The sequence below is a fragment of the Camelus bactrianus genome, chromosome 17 (genome assembly GCF_048773025.1).
Source record: "Camelus bactrianus isolate YW-2024 breed Bactrian camel chromosome 17, ASM4877302v1, whole genome shotgun sequence".
NCBI classification, from domain to species: Eukaryota; Metazoa; Chordata; class Mammalia; order Artiodactyla; family Camelidae; genus Camelus; species Camelus bactrianus.
In genome coordinates this window covers 45,863,832-45,886,064 of record NC_133555.1, presented here as the reverse complement: position 1 = coordinate 45,886,064, position 22,233 = coordinate 45,863,832, and the positions used below count along the sequence as shown (strand labels likewise).

General features: G+C 44.4%; 1 protein-coding gene and 1 non-coding gene across 6 annotated transcripts in view; both read right to left on the bottom strand.

Moving 5' to 3' along the window:
- The window catches only part of OSBPL10 (oxysterol binding protein like 10), a 350,089-nt gene that overhangs the window by 39,534 nt on the left and 288,322 nt on the right, over positions 1-22,233 (bottom strand). For all 5 annotated transcript variants that reach the window (XM_074345352.1, XM_074345353.1, XM_074345351.1 and 2 more), the window contains one exon: positions 18,111-18,265. In XM_074345352.1, the coding sequence (XP_074201453.1) occupies positions 18,111-18,265 (155 nt within the window). The remainder of the gene's footprint in view (positions 1-18,110; positions 18,266-22,233) is intronic.
- On the bottom strand, positions 18,459-18,598 carry LOC123618258 (U4 spliceosomal RNA). The gene has a single exon (XR_006726675.1). It is a non-coding gene; the product is annotated as a U4 spliceosomal RNA (small nuclear RNA).

Here is a 22,233-nt window from a genome sequence, read left to right as displayed (position 1 = left end):
GCCACGCTGGTCAGTTTGCAAAGAAAATCCTCTCATCCCTGCAGCAAGTTCTACTGCCGGCACTTTCCACCCTCTGCACGTCCCCCTGCCTCGTGTCTCCGCCTCCCACAATGTGTCGCTTCCCGGCAGAAAGAGCTCCGTGCCCCAGTGTGGGCTCTGATGCTCCCAGGGCAGGAGGAGTCCCTCCGTCCCTAAAGCCCCACGTATCAGCTTCACCAGGTCCCTCCCAGGTGACTGCCACTCCTATCTTTTCTTAACTTTCTGGTACTATAAAGCTCAGTGAGAAGAGATCATTTTAAAAATTTAAAATTCCTCCTGAACACAAAAGAACAACCTCAGGAACAAAGAGATGAAAGAATGAGGTATCGGGGGTGGGGGGTCACCGACAGTAATAAAATGATTTTGTATGTAAAAACTTAAAGGAATTCTACTGCCTATGATTTGCTTCTATCAAAACCACTGATGCCCATCAAGAACAGAATTCTGGCTTTCTGTATCCACAGTCTTACTGATTTATGCTTTGTGCTGCGTGATGGATTTCCTCTGATTCTGCAGATGGTAACTGCCTCTATTCACACAGTAAACACAATGAGACTGAAGTCGATGGTACCACCCTGGTGGTTCTTTCAGACTTTATACTTGATGTCACCAATTGCCAGACTGTCTTGCTTTTTATAAATTATGCACAGTCATGGGCTTGAACTCTAAGGCAGGGACAGGAAAAAAAAAAAAAAAGAGATAAAAAGCAATGAGGGTAGGCAGAGCAGCAGCGGGGAGCAGCTCTGAATCAGGCCTGCTTAAGGCATGGTCCCTGACCCACGGCCGCAGCATCACTGGGAACCTGGCAGAAATGCTAAGTCTGTACCCCATCCCGGACCCTCCAGGTCAGGAGTTCCGGGCACAGGGGGCCCAGACCTGTGTTACGTTTGGGTTTTGATGTTTATTTTTTGACTGAAGTAGAATTTATATGTGGTGCAATGTACAGTCCTGAGTGCATAGTCATGACAAATGTATCACTTCATATCCAATTAAGTTTTTTTTTTTTTACCATCTTAACTATTTTTAAGTGTACAGTTCAATGGTGGTAACTATATTCACACTGTTCTGCGACAGATTCCTAAAACATTTTCATCTTGCAAAACTGAAACTCTGTACCCAGTGAGCAGCTTTCCATTTCCTCCCTGCTGTGGAACCTGTGTGTTACGAAGCCCTGGCTAACTCCGATGCACGCAAGCCCTTGAGACAAAGTGCGGCCCCAGTGATCACAGGCCATGGGGGCTCCCAGGAACAGCCCGGAAAAGTCAGAGGCCTGGCACCCAGGAAAGATCATAGCAAGAGAGGTGTCACCGGCTCCTCCTGATTCTCCAAACCCAGTCCTGAGTGCCCAGTGTGTACCTGGGATCCAAACATGGACAAATAGACAACTTTTCTAAAAATCTTGTGTAGGTACGAGAGAAAGAAGGAAACTGTACTTCTCAACATTAGATCAGGTTCTGGACATTTCACCTGATGGCCCTAAAACAGACTCAGAAAGCTATAAACTTTGACTGGAAGAGGGCGACTGTATCTTCATCAGTGACCACATCCAGCAGTCACTTGATTCTGACTTGGAATTCTATCTGTTCACTTGAATCATTTATGCCTCTCACTGGGAAATTCCTGACTGATTCTCCCCAGTGGAAATTTGGGGAGGGGACGATACCACAAAGGAAATAACCAGTGGCACTGCAAACCACAGGAGAGTTTTGATTTACAAGTTATTAAAAGCAAAAAGCATTTACTGTTCTTTGCAGGCAAAGAGGGACTACATCATGAATAATGGAAAAGGCAAGCCCATTAAGAACTGTTCTGCAGATAATGCTCTCTCTGGGCCACACAGACCATACATGCGTGCTCAGAGGACTCCTGTGTGCCAAGCATGTATCAACACACAACAGATGCATCCCAGCCTTCCAGGACCAAATCAGGGAAATTCATGCCATTTCACTTCAAGGGGGCAGAGTTTCTGGATTACTATCTCCAAACTCTCAAAAGACCCAATGATTTAGTACCACAAGAAGACCAAAGGGGAAGGGACAGCTCAGTGGCAGTGTGTGCTTAGCATGCATGAGGTCCTGGGTTCAATTCCCAGTACCTCCATTAAATAAGTAAGTAAAGACCTAACCACCTACCCTACCCCTCTCCAAAAAATAAAGATTAATTTAAAAAAAAGAAGAAGAAAAGAAAGAGTTAGGAATTTCAGAAACAACCCAAAGCTTGGACTGTTTTAGATTTTTCAGTTTTCTTTAAAAGGTTCTGGTTTATGTCTATCATGTCCTGATTTCTGTAAAAACTAACAAACTGAGGGAAAAGCATCTGGGGGAAAACAGGCTCTACCTAGTGTTTTATATATATTAAAAAAGAAAAGAAAGAAACCAAAAACAAAAGCACCACAGCTCTTAATTTCACAACGAGAAAGCCCCAATAAGCCTCCATTAAAGCTACAACCTCTAAATCCCACTCAATACATTTTGGCTCAAAGCGCTGGCATTTTCTCTGATTTTAATTTGCATTATGTGCAACCATTTTTCTAGCCACTACAATAACGGATGTTAAAAGAAGGTTTCCCTGTACTTTTATTCAAGCGGGAAGTGATCCTAGGGATCTCAGAGGGTAATTCGCAATTCATATTTTTTTCATATTATTCCACTGTCATAAAATCCAAATGAGGCTCACTATGTCTCCTACTTTAAAAACTGCCACAGGGCGGGGGTGGGGAGAGGGGGGAGAGGGGAGGGTATAGCTCAGTGGTAGAGCATAGGCTTAGCATGCACAAGGTCCTGGGTTCAATCCCCAGAACTTCCACCAAAATAAATACTACTTAATAAGTAAATAAACCTAATTACTTCTCCCCAGAAATCTTAAATAAATTCTTAAAAATTGAAGTACATCTCTTTTTAAAAATAAAAACCATCACAGTATCATACTCGGCTTTGCCCCACTCTCAAGTGCTCCATTCAACGAAAGCTTCAAGGGGAAACTTGTGACACCGCTGTCATCATCCTCAGGTAATGGGCACGCTGGGCGGGGAGCACCATTAATCATCCAAACTGTGGGACTATCATATCTAGCACAAAAAGAGCACAGTGAATTTTACAGTGTAAATGACTCAGGTAGGACCTAGGCTCTTTTAAAGGTTTTTTTTTTCCCCTAAGATCATGCTGATGCACAGGACTTCCATTTCTCCAGCATAATATAACCCTATGATGACTCTGGAAGCTAGGTTTTCTGTCACTTGGGTAGACATTTGACAAATGTGCTTTTCATAAACAAGCCTTCAGCCCATTCATAAAGTATGATCATGAAACACATCCCTCATGTGAGCTTAAAAATACCCCATGGTAGGTGAAACTGATATTTAACTGGATACTGTATTTTATCATGCTATAATCCTATAATCCAATGTCTTTAGAACTAAAAAAAAAAAAAAAAAAAAAAAAAAAAAAAAAAAGCTTAACTTCTAATATTAAGTGCTTCATTTCTGAGAAATAAAACTATCGGTTTTTTTTTTTTTCCAATTTCTAAGTATCCTGAATAAAACCTCCTTAAAAACCTGCAACATTGGACCCTGGATGGAGACAGAGGGTCCAAACCAGAACCAACGGAGAACAAGTTGCCACACATGTTGACATCTGTCTCGGAGCGTAAGTGGGCCCAGGGAGGACGGGTGTGGGGAGAACCAACGCTCTCAAGGAGAGGGTGCTTGAGTCTCGCTGGACAAGGTTTCAGGTAAGGATAAGTGTACATATTGGTTCATGTCCACTGCCATCGTGCGGGACCTCCCTGTACAACAGCCACCACAACCACAGCAACACAGTGGCATGTCCAGGGGCAGGCCTGGACCACAACACACACAATTCTGGGGCCTCCTCTGAAGTGAACACTGAGTTGAAAGGGTGTAAGTGACTTCCAAGCCGATTCAAGCCAAGAGATCCCTTATGGGGAAAGATTTTAGTGGTGACTGTAACAGCGACCGTGGTCATCACTTCTTACCTCCAAAAGTACACCCAGGAAGTGGACAAAATATTCCACCCCCCACTATGAAGAACTAATTGGCTTAATATAAAAAGAATTCTTTATTTTTAATGGAGGTACTGGGGATTGAACCTATGACCTCATGCATGCTGAGCACATGCCCTACCACTGAGCTATACCCACCCCCACAAAAGAATTCTTATACAACATTCATTAGAAAGTCCAACTGAATTGGAAAACGTGCAAAGGCTGTGAACAAGACATTCAAAACAAGAAACACAAATGGCAAATAAATATGTGAAACCTATTTTCAACTTCCTTCATAATTATAAAAATAGAAATTAAACAAGATACCATTTTTCTTAAAAAAAAAAAAAAAAAAAGCAACACTGGTAAGAAAATAGGACCTTGCTAGTCATTCCTAATGGCAAAAAAACACACCAAAAACAAGAAAATAGCAGCCCTCACACATGGCTGTGGGAGTATTGGCTCGGTCTTGGAGGGCAATTTGGTAATACTTTGCAAAATTTTAAATTCCCACGTGTGTTGGCTGAATTCCACTCAAATTCCACAGCTTGACAGTTTCCCTGTATAAGATATATCTGCGTAAGTGTGCAAAATATGGGTAGAGCACTATTTGCAAAAGAAAACCGGACAATTGTAGAGTCTGGTTAAATAAATGACTGGTTAAATACACTAAGTGCACGATCCCATGAATTATGACGTGTTCCCAGAGCTGAATGCTTTGCAGCTGTTAAAAGGAACGCAAACAATCTCTATACACTGACAAGGGAAGGAACCTAAGGTACACTGTTAAATTTAAAATTAAAGAGCCACATTATAATGTGATTCCATTGTTGTAAAACTTTTTACAGTATATATATTCACTACACAAACAGACCCTCAGAGGAGACACAGCCACTCCCTGTAGGAGGAAGCACTGGAAGGGAAAGTAGAAACAGTGGACTTGTACTTCCAACTTCCTACAAATCCTAGGCTGCATTTTTATGCAACAATTCTGTTGTTTCACTATAATTTTTCAAGTCCTCCTCCTCCCACTGCCACGTATGAACCACATGCACCGTCAAAGATGACTTCTCAGTCCATGTGTAGCTTAATTCTCAGGCTCCTGGGAGCTGTGAGAGGGGGTGGAGGGCTGAGGCGCAGGGGCAGGCTGGGGAAAGCAGGTTGGGGAAAGTTTCACAGCGTGCAAACAGCCAAGCCAGTTACTCCTCCCCGCAACCCACTCAGCTGAGCCGACTGCTTTCCTCAAAGGGAGCAATTCTATCGAATGGCTCTCTTTCAAGCCAGAAGTCGATCCCAGTTTGATTTCCATGGTATATCCAATGTACCTGGTGATGGCCGACCAACTCACCTACTGTGGGAGGCTGAATAACGGACAGAAAATGCCCAGTCCTAATCCCCTGGACAGGGACTATGGCACGTTACAAGGCAACGGGGCATTAGGGTGCTAATTAGCTGATCTTCAAAAAGGGAGATCGTCCCAGATTTTCTGGGTGGCCCTAACATAACCACAGGGGTCCTTAAAAATCAAAGAGGGAGGCAGAAGAGAGAAGCCAGAGGGACACGGGACTGTGGAACCAGAGTCAAAGATATACAGTGTTCCTGGCCCTCAAGATGGACGAAGGGGCTACAAGCTAAAAAATGCAGGCAGCCTCTAGAAGCTGGAAAAGCCACAGAAATGGGTTCTCCTCTAGAGCCTCCAGGATAAAACACAGTCCCGTCAACACCCGGATTTTAGCCCCGAGACCTGTGTAAGACTTCAAACATACAGAACTGTAAGATGATAAATTTGTGTTTCCTTAAGCTGTAACAAATTTGTGGCCATTTGTTACAGCAGCAATAGGAGGCTAATACGACCTTCCTACTATTTCCTTTATTTCTCTACACTCCACACTGCCCTTGGTGGGCAAAGCTGGGGTATGCTGTGAAAATCAGCCCACCTGGGCAGTCTGTCTTAGAGATGTCCGGCCACCTGGGCTCACCCTGCCAACTGGCTGGCTGATTTTAGGGCTTCCTTGGAGAGAAGCCAGGCAAGACACCTGCAGTACAGCACAACTGCCTTCGTGATTCTTAAATTCTAAAACCTTAAATCCAGCTACATCTGGAGAAACCATATTTGAAAAAGTCAGGAACGGAAGCCCTTTGTAAATCATGCCCCATCATATAAATAAAGACCTTTGTCATCATGTACACCTGGACTACCCTTTTGGAAGATGACAAAAGAGATGTGCATCTCACTAAAGAAACCAGAATAGCAGAACAACAAATACTCAAAGGGGTTTCTCAATGTCATATCTACAAACAGGGACAAGGTAGGCAGGTCCAAGGACTGAATTCGAATAAGGACTGACCTAGACTCCTGAGTACTCACTTTGTGGCCGGCACTGAGTGGAACACTGACAATACACCTTCTCATCTAAGCCTCATGGCATTTCCATCAGAAAATTACCACGATCACTGTTACCATTAATAATTCACATGCCAACGTTCTCACAGACAGTAAGTAAAGAGCTGGGGTCCATTGTGCGTCAGCCTGCACAACGGGGACCTCAGAGACGCATCATGCTGATCCCCCATCAAGGGACGGCTTAAACTGACATCTACCCTCGACCAAAATGTCCAAGAGAAGAGAGAGTATTGGCTTCATTCCTATGATGGGGGAATGCCAGCACTTAATGGTGCCTCTCCAAAATACCCCTTCGACTCTGAAACACGTTTTTACTCCTCTCAACAGCCACAGTATCTATAAAATAATTAAAAAAGACTGAGAGATCCCGTTGTATCATATGTTCTACCGATGCCTTCTTCAAGACATCTGTGTGCAAAAAAACAAACAAACAAACAAAAACACCTGCTTTTGTGAGATGAGCACTGTGATGCCATAAAGGCTTCCTGCTAAGGTTCAGGAGGTACCCACCACGACACCTGTCCTCCCTTCTGCACTCGTCTGGTCAAGAACCACTGACCTCACAGGGCAACCCCTACAACGGGCGGGTATCTTCTCACCATGGGAAGAGCTAGGTGAAATCCCCTTCTAAATAAAGTTCTCAGCTCTAAAATCTCATTGTAATGAAACATAAAGGGGGCCTTTCTCTTGCTTGCATTTCTTTTCTCATTTCAGTACATGAACTCGGTTTCAGTCTAGGATGAGAAAAACTTCACTTTCCCCAAAGGAGTTGTTTTCTCCCTGAATTACATAATATGTTTCTTTTTTTAGGACAGAACTACAAGCTGGCCCTACATTTTAGTGTACCAGCCACTGAAAAGATATTTGGAATCTGAAACACATTTTCCAAAAAATAATGTCATTCATGGAGTGGTTCCTTTTCCAGAATAACCCATCAAGCTCTTTCAAACTCCTAAGGTGAAATAAATACTAAATATGTGCTATAAGAAGACCTGATACTCTTGCAAAGTTACTTTAAATGTAAGTACAAAACAGCAGGGGAGGGTACAGCTCAGTGGTAGAATGCATGCTTAGCATGCATGAGGACCTGGGTTCAATCCCCAGTACCTCCATTAAAATAAATAAACAAATCTGATTACCTCTCCACCAAAAAAAAAAAAAAATTAGAAAAGAAGTAACTACAAAACAGTAAAGTTCCATACATTTCTTATTCTCTTTAAAGGAAAGCAATTCTGATGAGATCAAGAAAAATGTGAATAGAGATTCGGGGCCATGTGAAGAACATTTCCATGGTTTTAAGAACTGATACACTGTTCTCCATTCGCTTTAATTTCATTTCCAAAAAAAGTTATGGTTTCCTTTTCCTCCAAATGGCTATATTTCTGCCACTCTCCTTACACTTATTTGTGATGAGATCATCTGCTGGGATTATTACCATGGCCGATAAAGGCAGCCACGTGTGATGTACGGACAGCCCAGTGTCTGCTGAGCTGGCTGCAGACAGTGAATGGCAGAGAGAGGGGGCAGGACTTTGGGGGAGTGACAGCTATGAAATGTCATCAGAGGAGGAAAAAGATGGTGGTGACAGGGTGTTACATGACACCTGACTGCACCTGTCACTTCACAAAGCCCACCAGCTTGGCCCCTGCTGCTCTAATATCTGCGGGGCAGGAAAAGCTTTGGTCCCTGGGTGACTGGGGGCAGGATGCATGGCCAAGCAGCTCCTGGTAAAGTATGTTCAAGTGTCCGAGGCTTGGCTAAGTCCTACATCCAGCGGGAGTGAAATCGCCCCCCAGAACTTAGCCAATTCCTCAGTTCTCATCTCTCCCCACCTCCTTCCCACCCACACACCATCTACCTTCCCTATCACCGTGACCAAAAATTTTAAAATGTATAATTACATGTATATCCCCCATATACCCCCCCGAGGAAGCCCCTGCCCAGCACCATAATCTATCTACAAAACTCAATTCACTTCACAAAAGTGATAGGAGCATAAGGGGCAAAGCCCGAAGGGTATGGTAGAAAAGATTCTCCTCTTTTCTTCTGTAACATCCTTCCCGCAGATCATCACTCTCCGAGCACTGACTTTTCATCTTAGGAAAGTGAGCATCATCGGAGGCAGCATATACGTCACCTGGACAAGAGTTAACCATCGTGGGCAAATAAAAATGTGAGCCAGACAGATGGTGAAAAGCTCGTTTCTACTGGTCTAATTTCATGGGCTGGGCAGGCAGGGGGGAAAGCGGAGGGAACTCTGAAAGCTGGACTCACCTTTATAGGAAGTGAATAAATACCCCCAACCCATAGAATACTGAAAAGTATCATACCACTTCACTACAATCTCTTCAACTCTTCGCCTCTGGTTCAGATCTGACTTTCTCCCTTCGTGGCCACAGGACTGATAGGAAGGCAAAGAGGAGGAGGAGGAAAAGGAGGAAGAAGAGGAGAAAGAGGAGAAGGATGAGGGGGAGGAGGACAGGGGGGGAACCCATACAACACGCTGCAGTGTTTTAAGCCCTTTTCATTCACCAGTTTCAAAGCGCTTAATCCTTTGGGAATGAGTGCGGGATAGAAGAGATTTTTCCACTTGGAGCTGATATTTTTCATATGGCTCCAGCTCCCAAGTGGCAAGTCCAAGGTGGCTATGTCCCAACACTGGTGGGTGTTTATGTCACAAAGCCACACTGGCCTGGGGGGAGGGGAGGGGTGGGAGGCAACACAGTGACCCTCCCTAAGGCTCCCTGCAGACTAGCCTGTTCCAGTGTTGAATCCACAGGAAGCCCCAGACACATCCTCCCGGCCCCTGAGAAGGGATCGGAGACCTCCCACTCTACTCCACCTCTCTCTCATAAAAGCAATACCAGCCAAGAAAACAAAACTTCCCGTTATCATCCATGAAAAGGGAGAGAGGAAGGAAGGAAAGGGAATGAAGGGAGACACTAGTCTTTGGAAAAGTAGCTTGAACTGAAACGAGGCCCCCAAAGCTGCACAGGGAGCTATACCACCATGCCCTGTATTTGGAGAGCTCGCTAACACAGCCAGAAACCAAGTCCAAGCAGCCCTTGAAAAATTCTCACAGGGCTTAGGTTTGCGTGCGATGGTTACATTTGCTGCCAATTTGTTAAGAGAAGGAAGGGGGGCAGAAAAATGCTTTTTTGGGCAGAAAGGAGCTCTCAGCCACTAGAAGCACAACCATCACATCCTATCAGAGCACTGCAGAAATACCTCTCCAGGTTCCACGCATCTCAACCGCCACTGGCCACAGGCAGACTCGCAGCCACAGACCACCAGCAGCTAGGCAGTGTGGGCAAACCAGCCTGGAAACGTCACTTGGCTAAAAACCCTTTTCTCCCGCTTCTAATCTCAAGATATAAAAAAAAATTACAACTATTGTGAAAAATAAAAGCCTGGCGTGAATAAGCTGAGTGTCTTAGCTCAGGCTAACAAAACCCCCTGGACTGGGTGGGTTTAAACACCAGGAGTTTGTTTTCTCACAGTTCTAGAGGCTGGAAGTCCAAGATCGGGTGGGGGCGGGGGCCAGCAGGGTTGGGTTCTGGTAAAGGCTCTCTTCCTGGTTTACAGACCAGGAGAGAGGTCTGTGTCCTCACAGAGACGAGATGGAGTGAGAGAGACATCTCTGCCTCTTCCTCCTCCTATAAGATTATGGTCCTATTGGACTAGGGCCCCAGCCTTATGACCTCATTTAACCTCAACTGCCTCCTAAGGACCCCAACTCCTAGATGCAGTCCTACTGGGGGTTCAACATATGAATTTGCTGAACTAAGGAGTCCTCCCTTCAGTGTCCAGCAGACAGTCGCTCAATGCATGTTTGATGAATGAACAAACAACTGAGCAGATGAATAATTCCTACCTTACTATACCGCGACCAGAGCAGACTTACAAGGGAGCAGTATATTTTGAAGCACAAGCAACAAACTCGATCCTTCTGATTTCTAATCAGTGCTGAGGGTCTGGTGGCTCCAGGGCGTATACCCTATGTTTGCACAATGGATGGACTATTTTCCCTCCAGGCCAACAGCCAGAAGGGAAGAAGCAAAAACCCACAAGATCAAGCCAGTGCTCATTCCTACAATGTCAGGACCTAAATGGAATGTCCTCAGCAGATTACCTAAAAAGGTTATAATCGAGGGGAGGGTACAGCTCAGTGGTAGTGTGTGCTTAGTGTGCATGAGGTCCTGGGTTCAATTCCCGGTACCTCCCTTAAATAAACATTGTTTAAAAAAACAATTATTAAAATAAAACAAAATGATTATAATAAGAATGCCACACATAAGTGGCACCATCTAGTACCTGCTGGACGAAGGTCAAGGCTAGTGACTAGAAAGGGACCAATTAGTGACAGAGCCTCTGACTAGAGAGGTCCAGGACAATGGCCGTTAGTGACTCTTGTCACAGCAGCATATGTAACTCATACGCCACTCAACAGGTTAGACATCTCCTGCTGGGTGTCCAGAAGCTGCAGGGAAGAGCAGGGACAGAGATGAGAACAGGGAGGAGCACGCCCTCTAGTGACGAACAGACAGATCTCATCATTCACAGTCATTCATTCATCAGACACCTGCAGAGCATCTATGATGCCCATGGTTACCTTCCTAAATATTCTGGAGTCTTCAAAGAGTAATCAGAGATGAGGTCTACCCTCATTGGCCTATATGGAACAGTTGAGCTCGAAAAGCCTCACAGAAGCTGAAGGTTAGCACTGCAGGAAAAAGGTCTGCCTGGGGCAGGTTTGGGGGTCCAGCAACACTATCTGTCACTACCAACGGCCTTTCCCCTCTTCTCCCCTTGCTAGCAGGAATCCAGTTTGGGGCTAGGACTCGAGACCCCCCCGACTCAGCACGTCCTTCCTTGGCCATCAAGGCTGACCCATGACTACTCTAAAGCAGTCATGGTACCCAGTTACCCGCAACGAGTTAGAGCTGGGGGTGGGGTGGGGGAGGATCCAGTCTGGCTATAACAGGAGAAGTGTACTGGCGGCTCCCCCACACACACAGAGTCTTAGGAAGAGCTCTCATGTCACCCCATATTCTAAAGGGATGTGGTGAGCATGTGATGCTCGAGACTGTAGCTGTCATGCTGCCACCACGAAGTAACAAGCATGAGGATAAAAAGCCAATAGCCGAATATAAGTATATATATGCATGACTAGGACAGACACCAGAAATTGACACATTGTAACTAACTGTAATTCAATTTTAAAAATGTAATTTTTAAAAAAGCCAACAGCAAGAAGAATGGAAGAGACCTGTTGTTTTTTAATTTTTTTTTAAGAGGAAAGTCATACATTTTTTGGCATGATTAAAAAACACATGAGGAACGGGATAGAGAGGGATAAATTAGGAGTTCAGAATTTGTAGATATACATTACTGTACATAATATAAACACAAACATATTGCACAACTATATGCAATACCTTGTAATGATCATAATGAAAGAGTAGGAAAAGGAAATATATATATATGTAAATCACTATGCTATACATCAGAAATCGGCATAACATTATAAATCAACTACTTCAATTAAAAAAAGGACAACCACATGAAGTCTCCCCCCTTAACAAATGTGTAAGTGTGCACTACAGTAGTGTTAACTACATGCACACTGTTGTACAGCAGGTCTCTAGAACAAGTCATCCTGCACAATTGAAACGTTACAGTCACCAACTAGCAGCTCCCCCTCCCCCTTCCCACCACCCTGGCAACCACCATCCTACTTTGTTTCTATGAGTTTGACAACTTGAGATAATTTGTATAAGTGAAATCTCCTGGTATTTGTCCTTCTGTAACTGGCTTATTTCACTCAGTATCATGTTCTAAAGGTTCATCCATGTAGCAGCATACGACAGCATGTCCTTCACTCTAAAGAATGAATAATCCATCATATAATATATAATATTACATACTATATAATCATATAATATGTAATACGACATTTCCTACTAAGCAACCACCTGGGATTCAACTTTGTGGGGTTATCGCAGAACTCAATAAAGTGATTTTCCATTGTAATAAGTAAGTGTTAGCCATCTCACTCCTTGGTCAAACAGCTGACAACCAACAAATAAGTATCAAATATTTCAAACGAATCCATAAGATTGAAAATTTGTGTCAAAAGAATTATCCAAAGGACTAAATCTGCATGTTACCTTATCTCCAAAAATCTATCAGCATCCCATGCCTGACTTAGGCTCAATCAACATCTACCTATATGCTGCAGTACTGTGCTGACGAAGAATAAAGATGATAAAAATGGGGTGAGGAGATTAGACAGACTGCCCAGGCTTTAAGATGAAGGCCAGAGGATTTCAAAACTGACAGCTTTGTATGTTGTTAAATGGTTCAAAAGTTCAGCGCTAAAACGGCAATTCATCCAAGAGCGAGGAAATCCTTCTCGAGGCAAAATTCAGCTAAATCTTTTATGTATCTATCTTTCCTTTATCGTAAAACAGTTTCCTCCCTTGGGGAAGGGGGATTAGGACGTGATTACTTGAAAATTAAATTCTGCAACTAGCTAACCAAAGTCCCTCTTATATGCTGATCTAGGCCTCAGTACTCAGTACTCAAGGACGTTATGCGGAGTCTTTCTGAATCTGCTAGATTTGGGGGGGTGTAGGGCATGTGATCTCCTGATGGTATTGTTGCCACTGCAATTCCGACAATTAACCAGGCAAAGTCTTCTACTGAAACAGTCAACCTGGCATTGATCGGAGCTGAGTGTGCTCCTGAGACCCAGCTCCATGAACCCCTGCTGAGGGTGCTAGTGGAGGGGTTCACACGACTCACTTTCCATCTCCTCCCTCTGGGCACCCAGTATTTGCCCCCAGTGATTCACGCAATATTATTTTTAAATGCCCCCTCTTTTCTGTTTTACCTGTGGGAGATTTGAGGAAGTTTTTAAAGCTTACAAATGATCCTCACTAGGTGAGTGGATAAACAAAGTCTGACTCCAAAGGACACCAATCACCAGTAAGAACTACCAATCAACCTAATGACACAGGTGAATCTCCAAGGCTGCTAAACAGAGTCAGACTCTGCCTACAATGGCATAATTCCACGTAAAGGGATTCTGGGAAAGATAAAACTACATGGACAGAAAACAGATCAGCGATTGCCAAGGGCTGGGGGGGGGGGTGTTAAACAGAAGGGAATCATGGAAAGTGATGGAACTCATTCAACAAAGTACAGAAGTGATAAATTACATTTTAAAGGGGCAGAACATATTATTTCTGAATTATACCTCAGTAAACCTGACTTTGAAGACAAATTAAGGTTTCTGTCCCTCAGATACATCCTCCAGAAAGGTAGGTATACATGGTGACCCATGAGAGGTCACACAGGATGGTCCCCACGTCACCCTCAGCTCTCTCATTCCCACAGCCCCACCAGTCTGGACCTGGTGCCGGAAACAGAAGCCACTCCAGGTATTTCAATCAGAAAGGGAATTAGGTGCTCACAGAATCACTGGTCTGGAGGAATAAAACTCTCCCTTAGATTTTAGTTTTAAATTTCTTGGTTTTTTTAAATAATTTTTTTGGTGGGGGGGGATTAGGTTTATTTATTTACTTACTTATTTATTTAATGGAGGTACTGGGGATTGAACCCAGGACCTCATGCATGCTAAGCACACACTCTACCACTGAGCTATACTGCCCCACCCTCAGATTTAACACAGGAGCACATCATTGCAGGCAGCCTTGATCCAAGTGTCTAGAAGATACCACGGCTCCTGCCACCACAGTCTCTCACGCCAACCCAGTGGGGACTGAGACCCTAGGACAGTGACTCTGGTCACAACAAATGCCTCCAACACTCACATCTGCCAGCAGCACCAGCAGAAGGAATCTGGTCTCCAGCTCCCAAACCTCACACAAGCACACTGATAAAACTGTCATGCATCTAGGGACGTCGCCTTGGGAAAGCCTGGGATGTCCAGTTGAGCTGTTAGGATTCCAATCCAGACAGTTGGCGGAGGTCCAGAGAGCCGGCCCACTGTCCCTCTGTCCTGAAGCAAGGCCTTCTTCAACAACAAAAGCACAAAAAAAACCTTTTCCAGTCTAAACTTGCATTTCAAACAGTGGTAAGAGTTGAAATATTGGTCTACCAACAGGGAAAACCAAGAGCTTAACTCATTTCATTATGGGAGAATATCTCATTTTCACATTTAGTTAGTTCCAGCCCCAACAGAATATAATTCTGAGATCACTGCTTTTGATAACAGAGCCAACCACAATTCTCTTCTAACTTGTGTGTTAAAAACATGCTGGTCTTTGAGTTCTACTCTTTGGGGAATTAAACAGATTAAGCTTGAAAATGCATTCATTTTCCAGACATCTGTATGTTATTTCATGGTAAGCAAGAACCAGGGGAGGGGAGTGTGATACTGTGATTTATGACAAGAAATGTATATTTGCTTTTTGTCCCCATTTCTGGCACAGAGGTCAGAATTTCCTCTGTGGAAATTCTGGAATTAGGCCTAAGAGTTGAGAGAGATAAAGGTGTATTTTGTCTTGTTAATGAGTGGCTTTAGGAAAGCCCCTTGGTCACCTAAGGATGGGAGACAGTGGAGCCAACCCTGTGATTAGAGGGTTGGAGCTTTCAGTCCCAGTCCCTGACCTCTGGGGAGGGGAGAGGGGCTGGAGGTTAAATCACCAGTGGCCAAGAATGTAGTCAGTCATGCCTCTGTAATGAAGCCTCCATAAAACCCCAGAGGCACAGGGTTTAGAGAACTTTTGGGTGGTGAATAGGTGGAAGTGGGGGGAGAGTGATGGGTTCAGAGAGGTCATGGAGGCTCCCGCCCCCTCCCACAGACCCTGCCCTGGGCATCAATTCCATCTGCTCTTGAATTACGTCTTTTTGTAATAAACTGGTACATTTTGCTCTAGGTTCTATGAGCCACTCTAGCAAATTCACCAAACCTGAAGAGGAGGTCATGGGAACCCCTAGTCCACAGCTGGATGACTCGGAAGCATGGGTGACAACCTGGATTCGTGGTTGGTACCTGAAGTTGGCAGGGGCTTGGCGGGGCAGTCCTTAACCCGTGGGATCTGATGACATCTCCAGGTAGACAGTATCAGAATTGAGTTAAATTGTAGGACACCCAGTCTGTGTCCAATGAGAAACAGATTGATTGCTTGATGCTATTTAAAAAAAAATACACACACCAGACTGAGGTACCTTTTATACCCCCAATTTATGCTCCTAAAGACCTAACATAATCAAAACAATAAACCCGAAGAAAACAGTTTATTCAGCTAAAGTACCACAATCCTTAGTCTCCCAATGATCACTCACAGAGTAACTGTATTCTCTACATCAAAAGGGACAAGGAAACTTCTCTTGAGGAATTTTTAGCCTTTTGGAATTTCACTTCACTCCTTCTTGGGTTATGTCTCCAAATTGTAAAAAGGAGGAAAGGAAACATTTTCCTTTTTCTGAAAGGAAAACTACTGTGTGGCTACTGCTAGTTTCTTCAAATCCTTGACAAAGGGAAAAAATGTGACAAAGCACAACGGCCTAAAATAAAGAAATTCCAACCAACACTAGCTATTGGGCTGCGAGAATCATCTACCAGAGTTGTCAGTGGAAAAAATGAGGGAATTTTTTGCAAAAGAACTCTAATCCTTCCTTCTCAGAAAACCATCATGCACCCTCACACCCCAGAAGTCTCTCACTGCTCTAAGGGATTTCCAGACAGTATCTTCTTTTATCTTTTTTTTTTAAGTTTCCTTTTTTCAATTCTCTTTTTATGGGGGGGAGGTGGGTAATTAGATTTATTTATTTATATATGTATTTTTAATGGAGGTGCTGGGTATTGAACTCAGGACCTCGTGCATGCTAAGCATGTGCTCTACCACCGAGATGTACCTTCCTCCCAGACATTATCTTCTAATTCTCTGACAAAGGGAGTAAGAGCCAAAATGACAACCAGAAATTAATGACTGTTCCTAACTTAAGAGGGAAAAAAAAGCTCTCCCTAGTTCTTCTCCTTCAAGGTATTTTTTAAGAAGTTGAACTTGGGAGCTAGTTATTTCTCATAGACAATTATATACTATCTTCTGCCAATGCTACTAATCAGCAAAGCAAAGTGGGCAACAATTTTCTATAAAAAGAACAGATCTGGGCTCTCAAACTTTAGGGTTAAAGGAAGCACGTGAGGGAAAAGTGAAAGAAACACTACGAAGGACTCAGAATGGGGACGCTCGCCAGTCCAAATGATAAACTGATTAGGTTACAGCTCCTGTTAGGTTTTGCCCGTTACTGTACTGGGAGGAAGGAGGAGCTAAACAATTATCTCTAAAGATCTAATAACTTCTTCTTTAATTTCTCTCCAGAGCAAGATATATTAATATATCTTAATATATATATTAATATATATAAGCATGTATATTATGGCGTGAACTCCCATAGGTCCCCTTCCAAGGGGATGGTAGGGACTGTATTGTTAACCCCTTAGCAGGGAAGCACCCATCCTCAAATGTCACCCCCCCAGTCTTTCCAAACAGCTAGGTGACAACAAGGCTCCGACCTCTCCCAGTCACCAAATTACCTTCCAATGCACAAACACATCAGCTCCAAGTGTTTTCCACCTGAAACTCCGTGTACAGGTGAGGCAAATGCACTTCAAAATCTCACCTCCCCTGTGGTTTCATACCCTGCAAAGGCACCTTAGAGATGCTAACGGAATACCTGCAGGGGGCTGATCCTGCCTCTATAAGACCCAAACCACCAAGGCACCATCAGAGCCTATAATCCCGTAAAGCTTGGGGAACAATTTCAATGGATCATCAAGACCATTTGATGGAAGAAGCTGCCTTGGGGCTTTCAACCTTACGAAATAGATTTGGGGGTGTTCTACAGTTTCCAAGCTAAAGCAATTTCAATGGAAATTCAAGAACAACCTATGGCGAAAGGAGGTCCCAGCCCGGTTCACGAGATCATGTCACCAGGACACGTGCATCAAAAGAGAAAACACAAACATCTACGCGTGACACAAGGGGAAACTGACAAGAGGCAGGCAGCACCTGCTTCCCTCCAGCTGCCACTCGGAGGCACGGCTAGTCAAGGAGCATCGTGCGGGCAGATGACGGGCTCCACGGAGCCGGCAGGGGCCTGGCTGGCCACTAAGGTCTGCGGGGCCGCTCCTCCCTGGTACCCGCAGCCTGGACCTGGGCTGCAGGGCACCGCCTAGGGGGAGAGTCCCAGCCACTGCCCCCGGGCCTAGCCCGGCTCCGCAGCATGCAGGAATCGAGCGTGTGAGGCAGGAGCTGAGGTGAGCACAACCACACGGAGAAGCCATCATCCAGGGGATATATTGTAACTGCTCCCATCGCCTCAACAGGCATCACGGTTAACGGCTGTGTTCCAATTTCTCCCCCTTGACGTTACAGTGACTCCCATTTCAGGGAAAGAGGAGACGCCCCGTGGGGAGGATCACAGTCTGCCCACGGCAGCTGCCAGGCACAGGACCAGAAGTGCCCGGCGAGCGCAGAGCTGATTTTGTCTCTCCGGGCAATGCTTCCGCTTCACAGTGTGAGTCTCCTCTTAAAACCAAGAGAGGAGCAAGTTACAAATATAATTCCTCTATTTCCAAACAAGCGCCAACACAAGCCGCGGCAGTGCGAGGAGAGGACGGCGAGCTTACCTCCGGCTCCGGCGGGAAGGTCTGTTCGTCCTCAGAGGAGTTTGGTAAAATGGCCCAGGTTATGTTGGAACTGGCGGATGGCAAAGAGCCAAGTGTCCCATTTTTCAGCTGCTCTGTGGAATGTGACTTGGGCCCGTGCCATCCCAGGATGCTTTCTGAAATAAAGACCTAGAATGATGCCAAGTATTTTCCAAATTACACATTTAGAGCTCAAGAAATCTCCGTATCTCACTGTGGAAGGAGCCTGACCTGAAGGGGACCCAATTTTCAGGAGACCGTGCTGGATTTAAGTGGAACTTGATCTGAAGGGCATACCAAGTGTAGATTCAGATCATCTGTTTATTTTTCTCTCTGTGGAGACTGTCACAAGCTGCCAATGCTGACTATATTTCAAGTCATCGTGGCAGGGCATTGGGAAAAGTTTTCAAGTAACAATAATTGCACCTCAGATAAACCTCACTGGCTACAATACTGACATGAGCAAAACCAGATCACCTACTTATAAACTAATTTCTGCATCGCAGCCATATCCAAACCACCAAAGGCTGTCTCTCCCTGTCCTTGGACAGATAGAATTCACTTTTTCCCAAGGTCCTATTTTTTTAAATGGGTTTTTTTACTTTTGAACTTTTGAAGAATACTTTTAAATATTTATAATAAAAAACAAAGGTTGAACTTTCTCAGCTACAGGCTGCTCAAAAAGCAGTCTGAATGTCAGCTGACACAATGACCACAGTGGAGAAAAGACGCCTGTAGTGTGACCACATGACACTGCCCCATCATTAGAGGTGGCCAGGGTGGCCAGCGTCAGGAAGTCCCACCACTAAGGATGGATGTGGTCATGCCATTCTAGCAAAAACACTTTGGGGTCACCAGATTAGTGTTCATAAAGCATCTTTCTGATCTTCTTTCAATGCTTAGGGAGAAAAAAAAAGACTTGCTACCTCTCCTGTTGATTTTTTAAGAATCATGGATTATGACAGAAGAGTTGTATATGCTTACTAAGTGGGGCAGGAGTCATCGGAAGTAGATGGCAATGCTGCCAATGGAGTCAGAACAGGTCTCAAACTCAGCTGAGTCTGGAGAGTTTGTTCTCAACCTAAGAGTAGGAGTGAGTGATGAAGAAAAGGTCGGCTCCAGAGCAGACCACCTCGCATGAGCTAGAACTCAGCTCCCCTTCTGCATCTCAGATATTCCATCCATAAGTAATCACAGCCCTCAGCCTTTTCACTGGATTTACTCCAAGGAAGAGCTACAGGTATCCCTAACTTTTAACACCTGGAGGAATATTTTGTTGATGGAAATGAAGTAACAGAGGCAGGTGAGAGGGCTGTGGACGTGCCTGTGAGTGTTGGGTAGCCTCTGCATTCTTACCCAACCCAAGCATATGCTATGCAAAACTTTTTTTTTTTTTTTAATGCCAAGTGTTAGAGCACAGAAATCTGCTGCTTAGAAGCCTCAAGTGGCTCCTCCTTGCAACCGGAACACAGTCTGAAGGCCTGGCTTTTAGCTGCCCAGTTCTCTCCCTGGGACTGACGAGGTTCCAGCTAGGCTGTGTGTTTTTCCATTCCTCAAACACACGAGAGCCTTTGTGAGGGCTGTTTCCCTGCTCAGACCACCATCCTCCGGTTCCTCTACACAAGGGAGGGGGTTTCCCCTGAAAATCCAGGGGTCAGTTCAAACGTAACGTGCTCAGAGAGGCCCCTGGGGACCTGGCTGGCCAAAGCAGCACTGCCAAGGCACTCGTCACACCGGTTTATTCCTACAGCTCTTACACCATCTGAACTCACTGTGTTTATCTGTTCACTGTCTGCTCTACTCTTCCCTCTAGAAAGTCAGCTCCTTGAAAACAGGGATAATACTGCCTTTGTTCAGCGCTCCGTCCCTAAAACTAGAACACAGTCTAGGAGGGTGTGCTCATTAAAGCTGTGCCGAACGAATGAAGGACCATTGGGACTTTCAGAGATGGTGAATTTCAAGAAAAGTGTACGTAGAACAGTGGTTGCGAGGGGCAGGGGGATCAGGTGTGGGGAGTGATTGTTTAATGAATTCAGTTCTGCAAGATGAAAAGAGTTCTAGAGACTGATCGCACAATAATATGAATGTATTCAACACTACCAAGTTGTATACTTAAACGTGGTTGGGATGGCAAACTTTCTGTATTTTACCACACTTTTTTTTTCAATGGCAAAAACAGGCATTCAAATACCACTCTTTGATGTCATTTTTAAAAAGGTAAAAACTCACAACACTAGTCAGAGGCTGAGGGATGAGCTGAGGACAGACTTGGGAAGAAACCCCATAAATAATAAGGCAGATGGACTGGGACTAAGAAAACCAACCCAGGGCTCAGGACCCTAGAATCTGCCGTAAGAAAGGAGGAAGGATACTTCTTACCTGTCCTGCTGACCAAATCCTGCTCAGAGACTTAAAGTTGGATTCCGATCTTAAATCTGTCTCATAAATGAAGGAGTGGTACTTTTTAAAATTTTTTATTGTATTACACAAGTAGTAAATGTTCTCTAGAGTAATTAGGAAGCCTTAAAAAGCAATAGGGGGAAAATGAAATCTGCTCTCCCAGGCAATCAGGACAGAGTTCCCTCCATCACTCCCACACATCAACTCTGTCCCTCCCTCCCCTGCATATACCGTCATTCAGAGATAATAACCAGGAGACAATGGGGCAGGAAGCAGAGTCTGGCCTGGCTGGGATACACAGCATCCTCAGATAGACACAGACCAGGTCCAGGTGGGGAAGAGTGAAAGTGGCAGTGCATGCTGGGAAATGTAGTTTTCCATAGACTCTATGGATGCAAACAATCTGTGAGTGAGGACAGGGTAGAACCCATCTCAGACCAGTCCAGCTCCTCTAATCACCGACCACCAGTTTGGGAACCTGCACAGACCTGTCTCGGGTAAGGATGAAGGAGGAAAATTCTAACCTAGACTGAATGAAAAGGATTGTATAGCGCTTAGGAAAAGAAACAGTATCCTCAGAAAGATACTCCGAAGGCTGAGAGGAACAATAATCCCTGAAATTTAACATAACATAATCTAACATAAGGTGTCAGAGAAAACAGCAGGCAAGCTGCACCCTCACAACAGTACAAAATAAAGTAGCCTCTATGAAAGCAGAACAGAGAGCAGAAGAAAACAGGCAGAGGTGTAGAAGGAGATGGAAGACAACAGAGGAGATATATGACAGAGACCCTAAAGGATACTGATCAGATCAACAGAACAGGAACAGTAAACAATGACAGAAGTAAACACCGCCTAAGATGGAGAGAGTGGGGATCCTGCTGAAACAGCACATTCTAGCAACATCAGTGGGAAATGACTCACATCTAGACACAGCTTGGCCATCCTTTCTTAGGCTTTTTATTACTGAAATCTCAAACACACGCAAAAATAGAATATTATAGCAGGAGGAGTATAGCTCAGTGGTAGAGCACATGGTTAGCAAGCACAAGGTCCTGAGTTCAATCCCCAGGACCTCCACTTAAAAAAAAAAATTGAGTAGTATAATGAATGCCTCACTCATGAAGCTTGGCAACATTTTCGACTAAGAAAAACCGGGAGAAAAATTTTCCAATCATTTAGGCAGAAAAGTTAGACTTGGCTTAAAGGGAGAAAAAAAGAAAATCAAGCTAGTCTTGGATTTTGCTACCACACTAAATGTCAGAAGAAGGTGAAGAGATGAAGAGAAGAATGCAAATGAAAGTCTACAGATTTGGGGGTGGGTGCGGGGCTGGTGGACTATGCTTGTCTTCAGGCAAATTATCTTTCCTCTGAAAAAGAATCAGCCTGTACTAAGCTCCTGCTGTGTGTCAGGGACTACCAGATGCAGTTGACGTGTGTTAACTCATCTAATCCTAATGACAACCCGTGAGGTAGGTCCTACTATTGTATGTCCACTTGACAGATTAAGAAAGGGAGGCACAAACAGCCAGCAAGTTTAAGCGGTAAAGATTAAAACTTGGGGAGGTGGGGGCAGTAATAGCTCAGTGGGAGAGCACATGCTTAGAATGCACGGGGTCCTCCTGGGTCCCATCCCAATACCACCATTAAAAATTGGTTTTAAATTTAAAAAGAAATAAATATTAAAAAAAAATTTAAAAGAAAA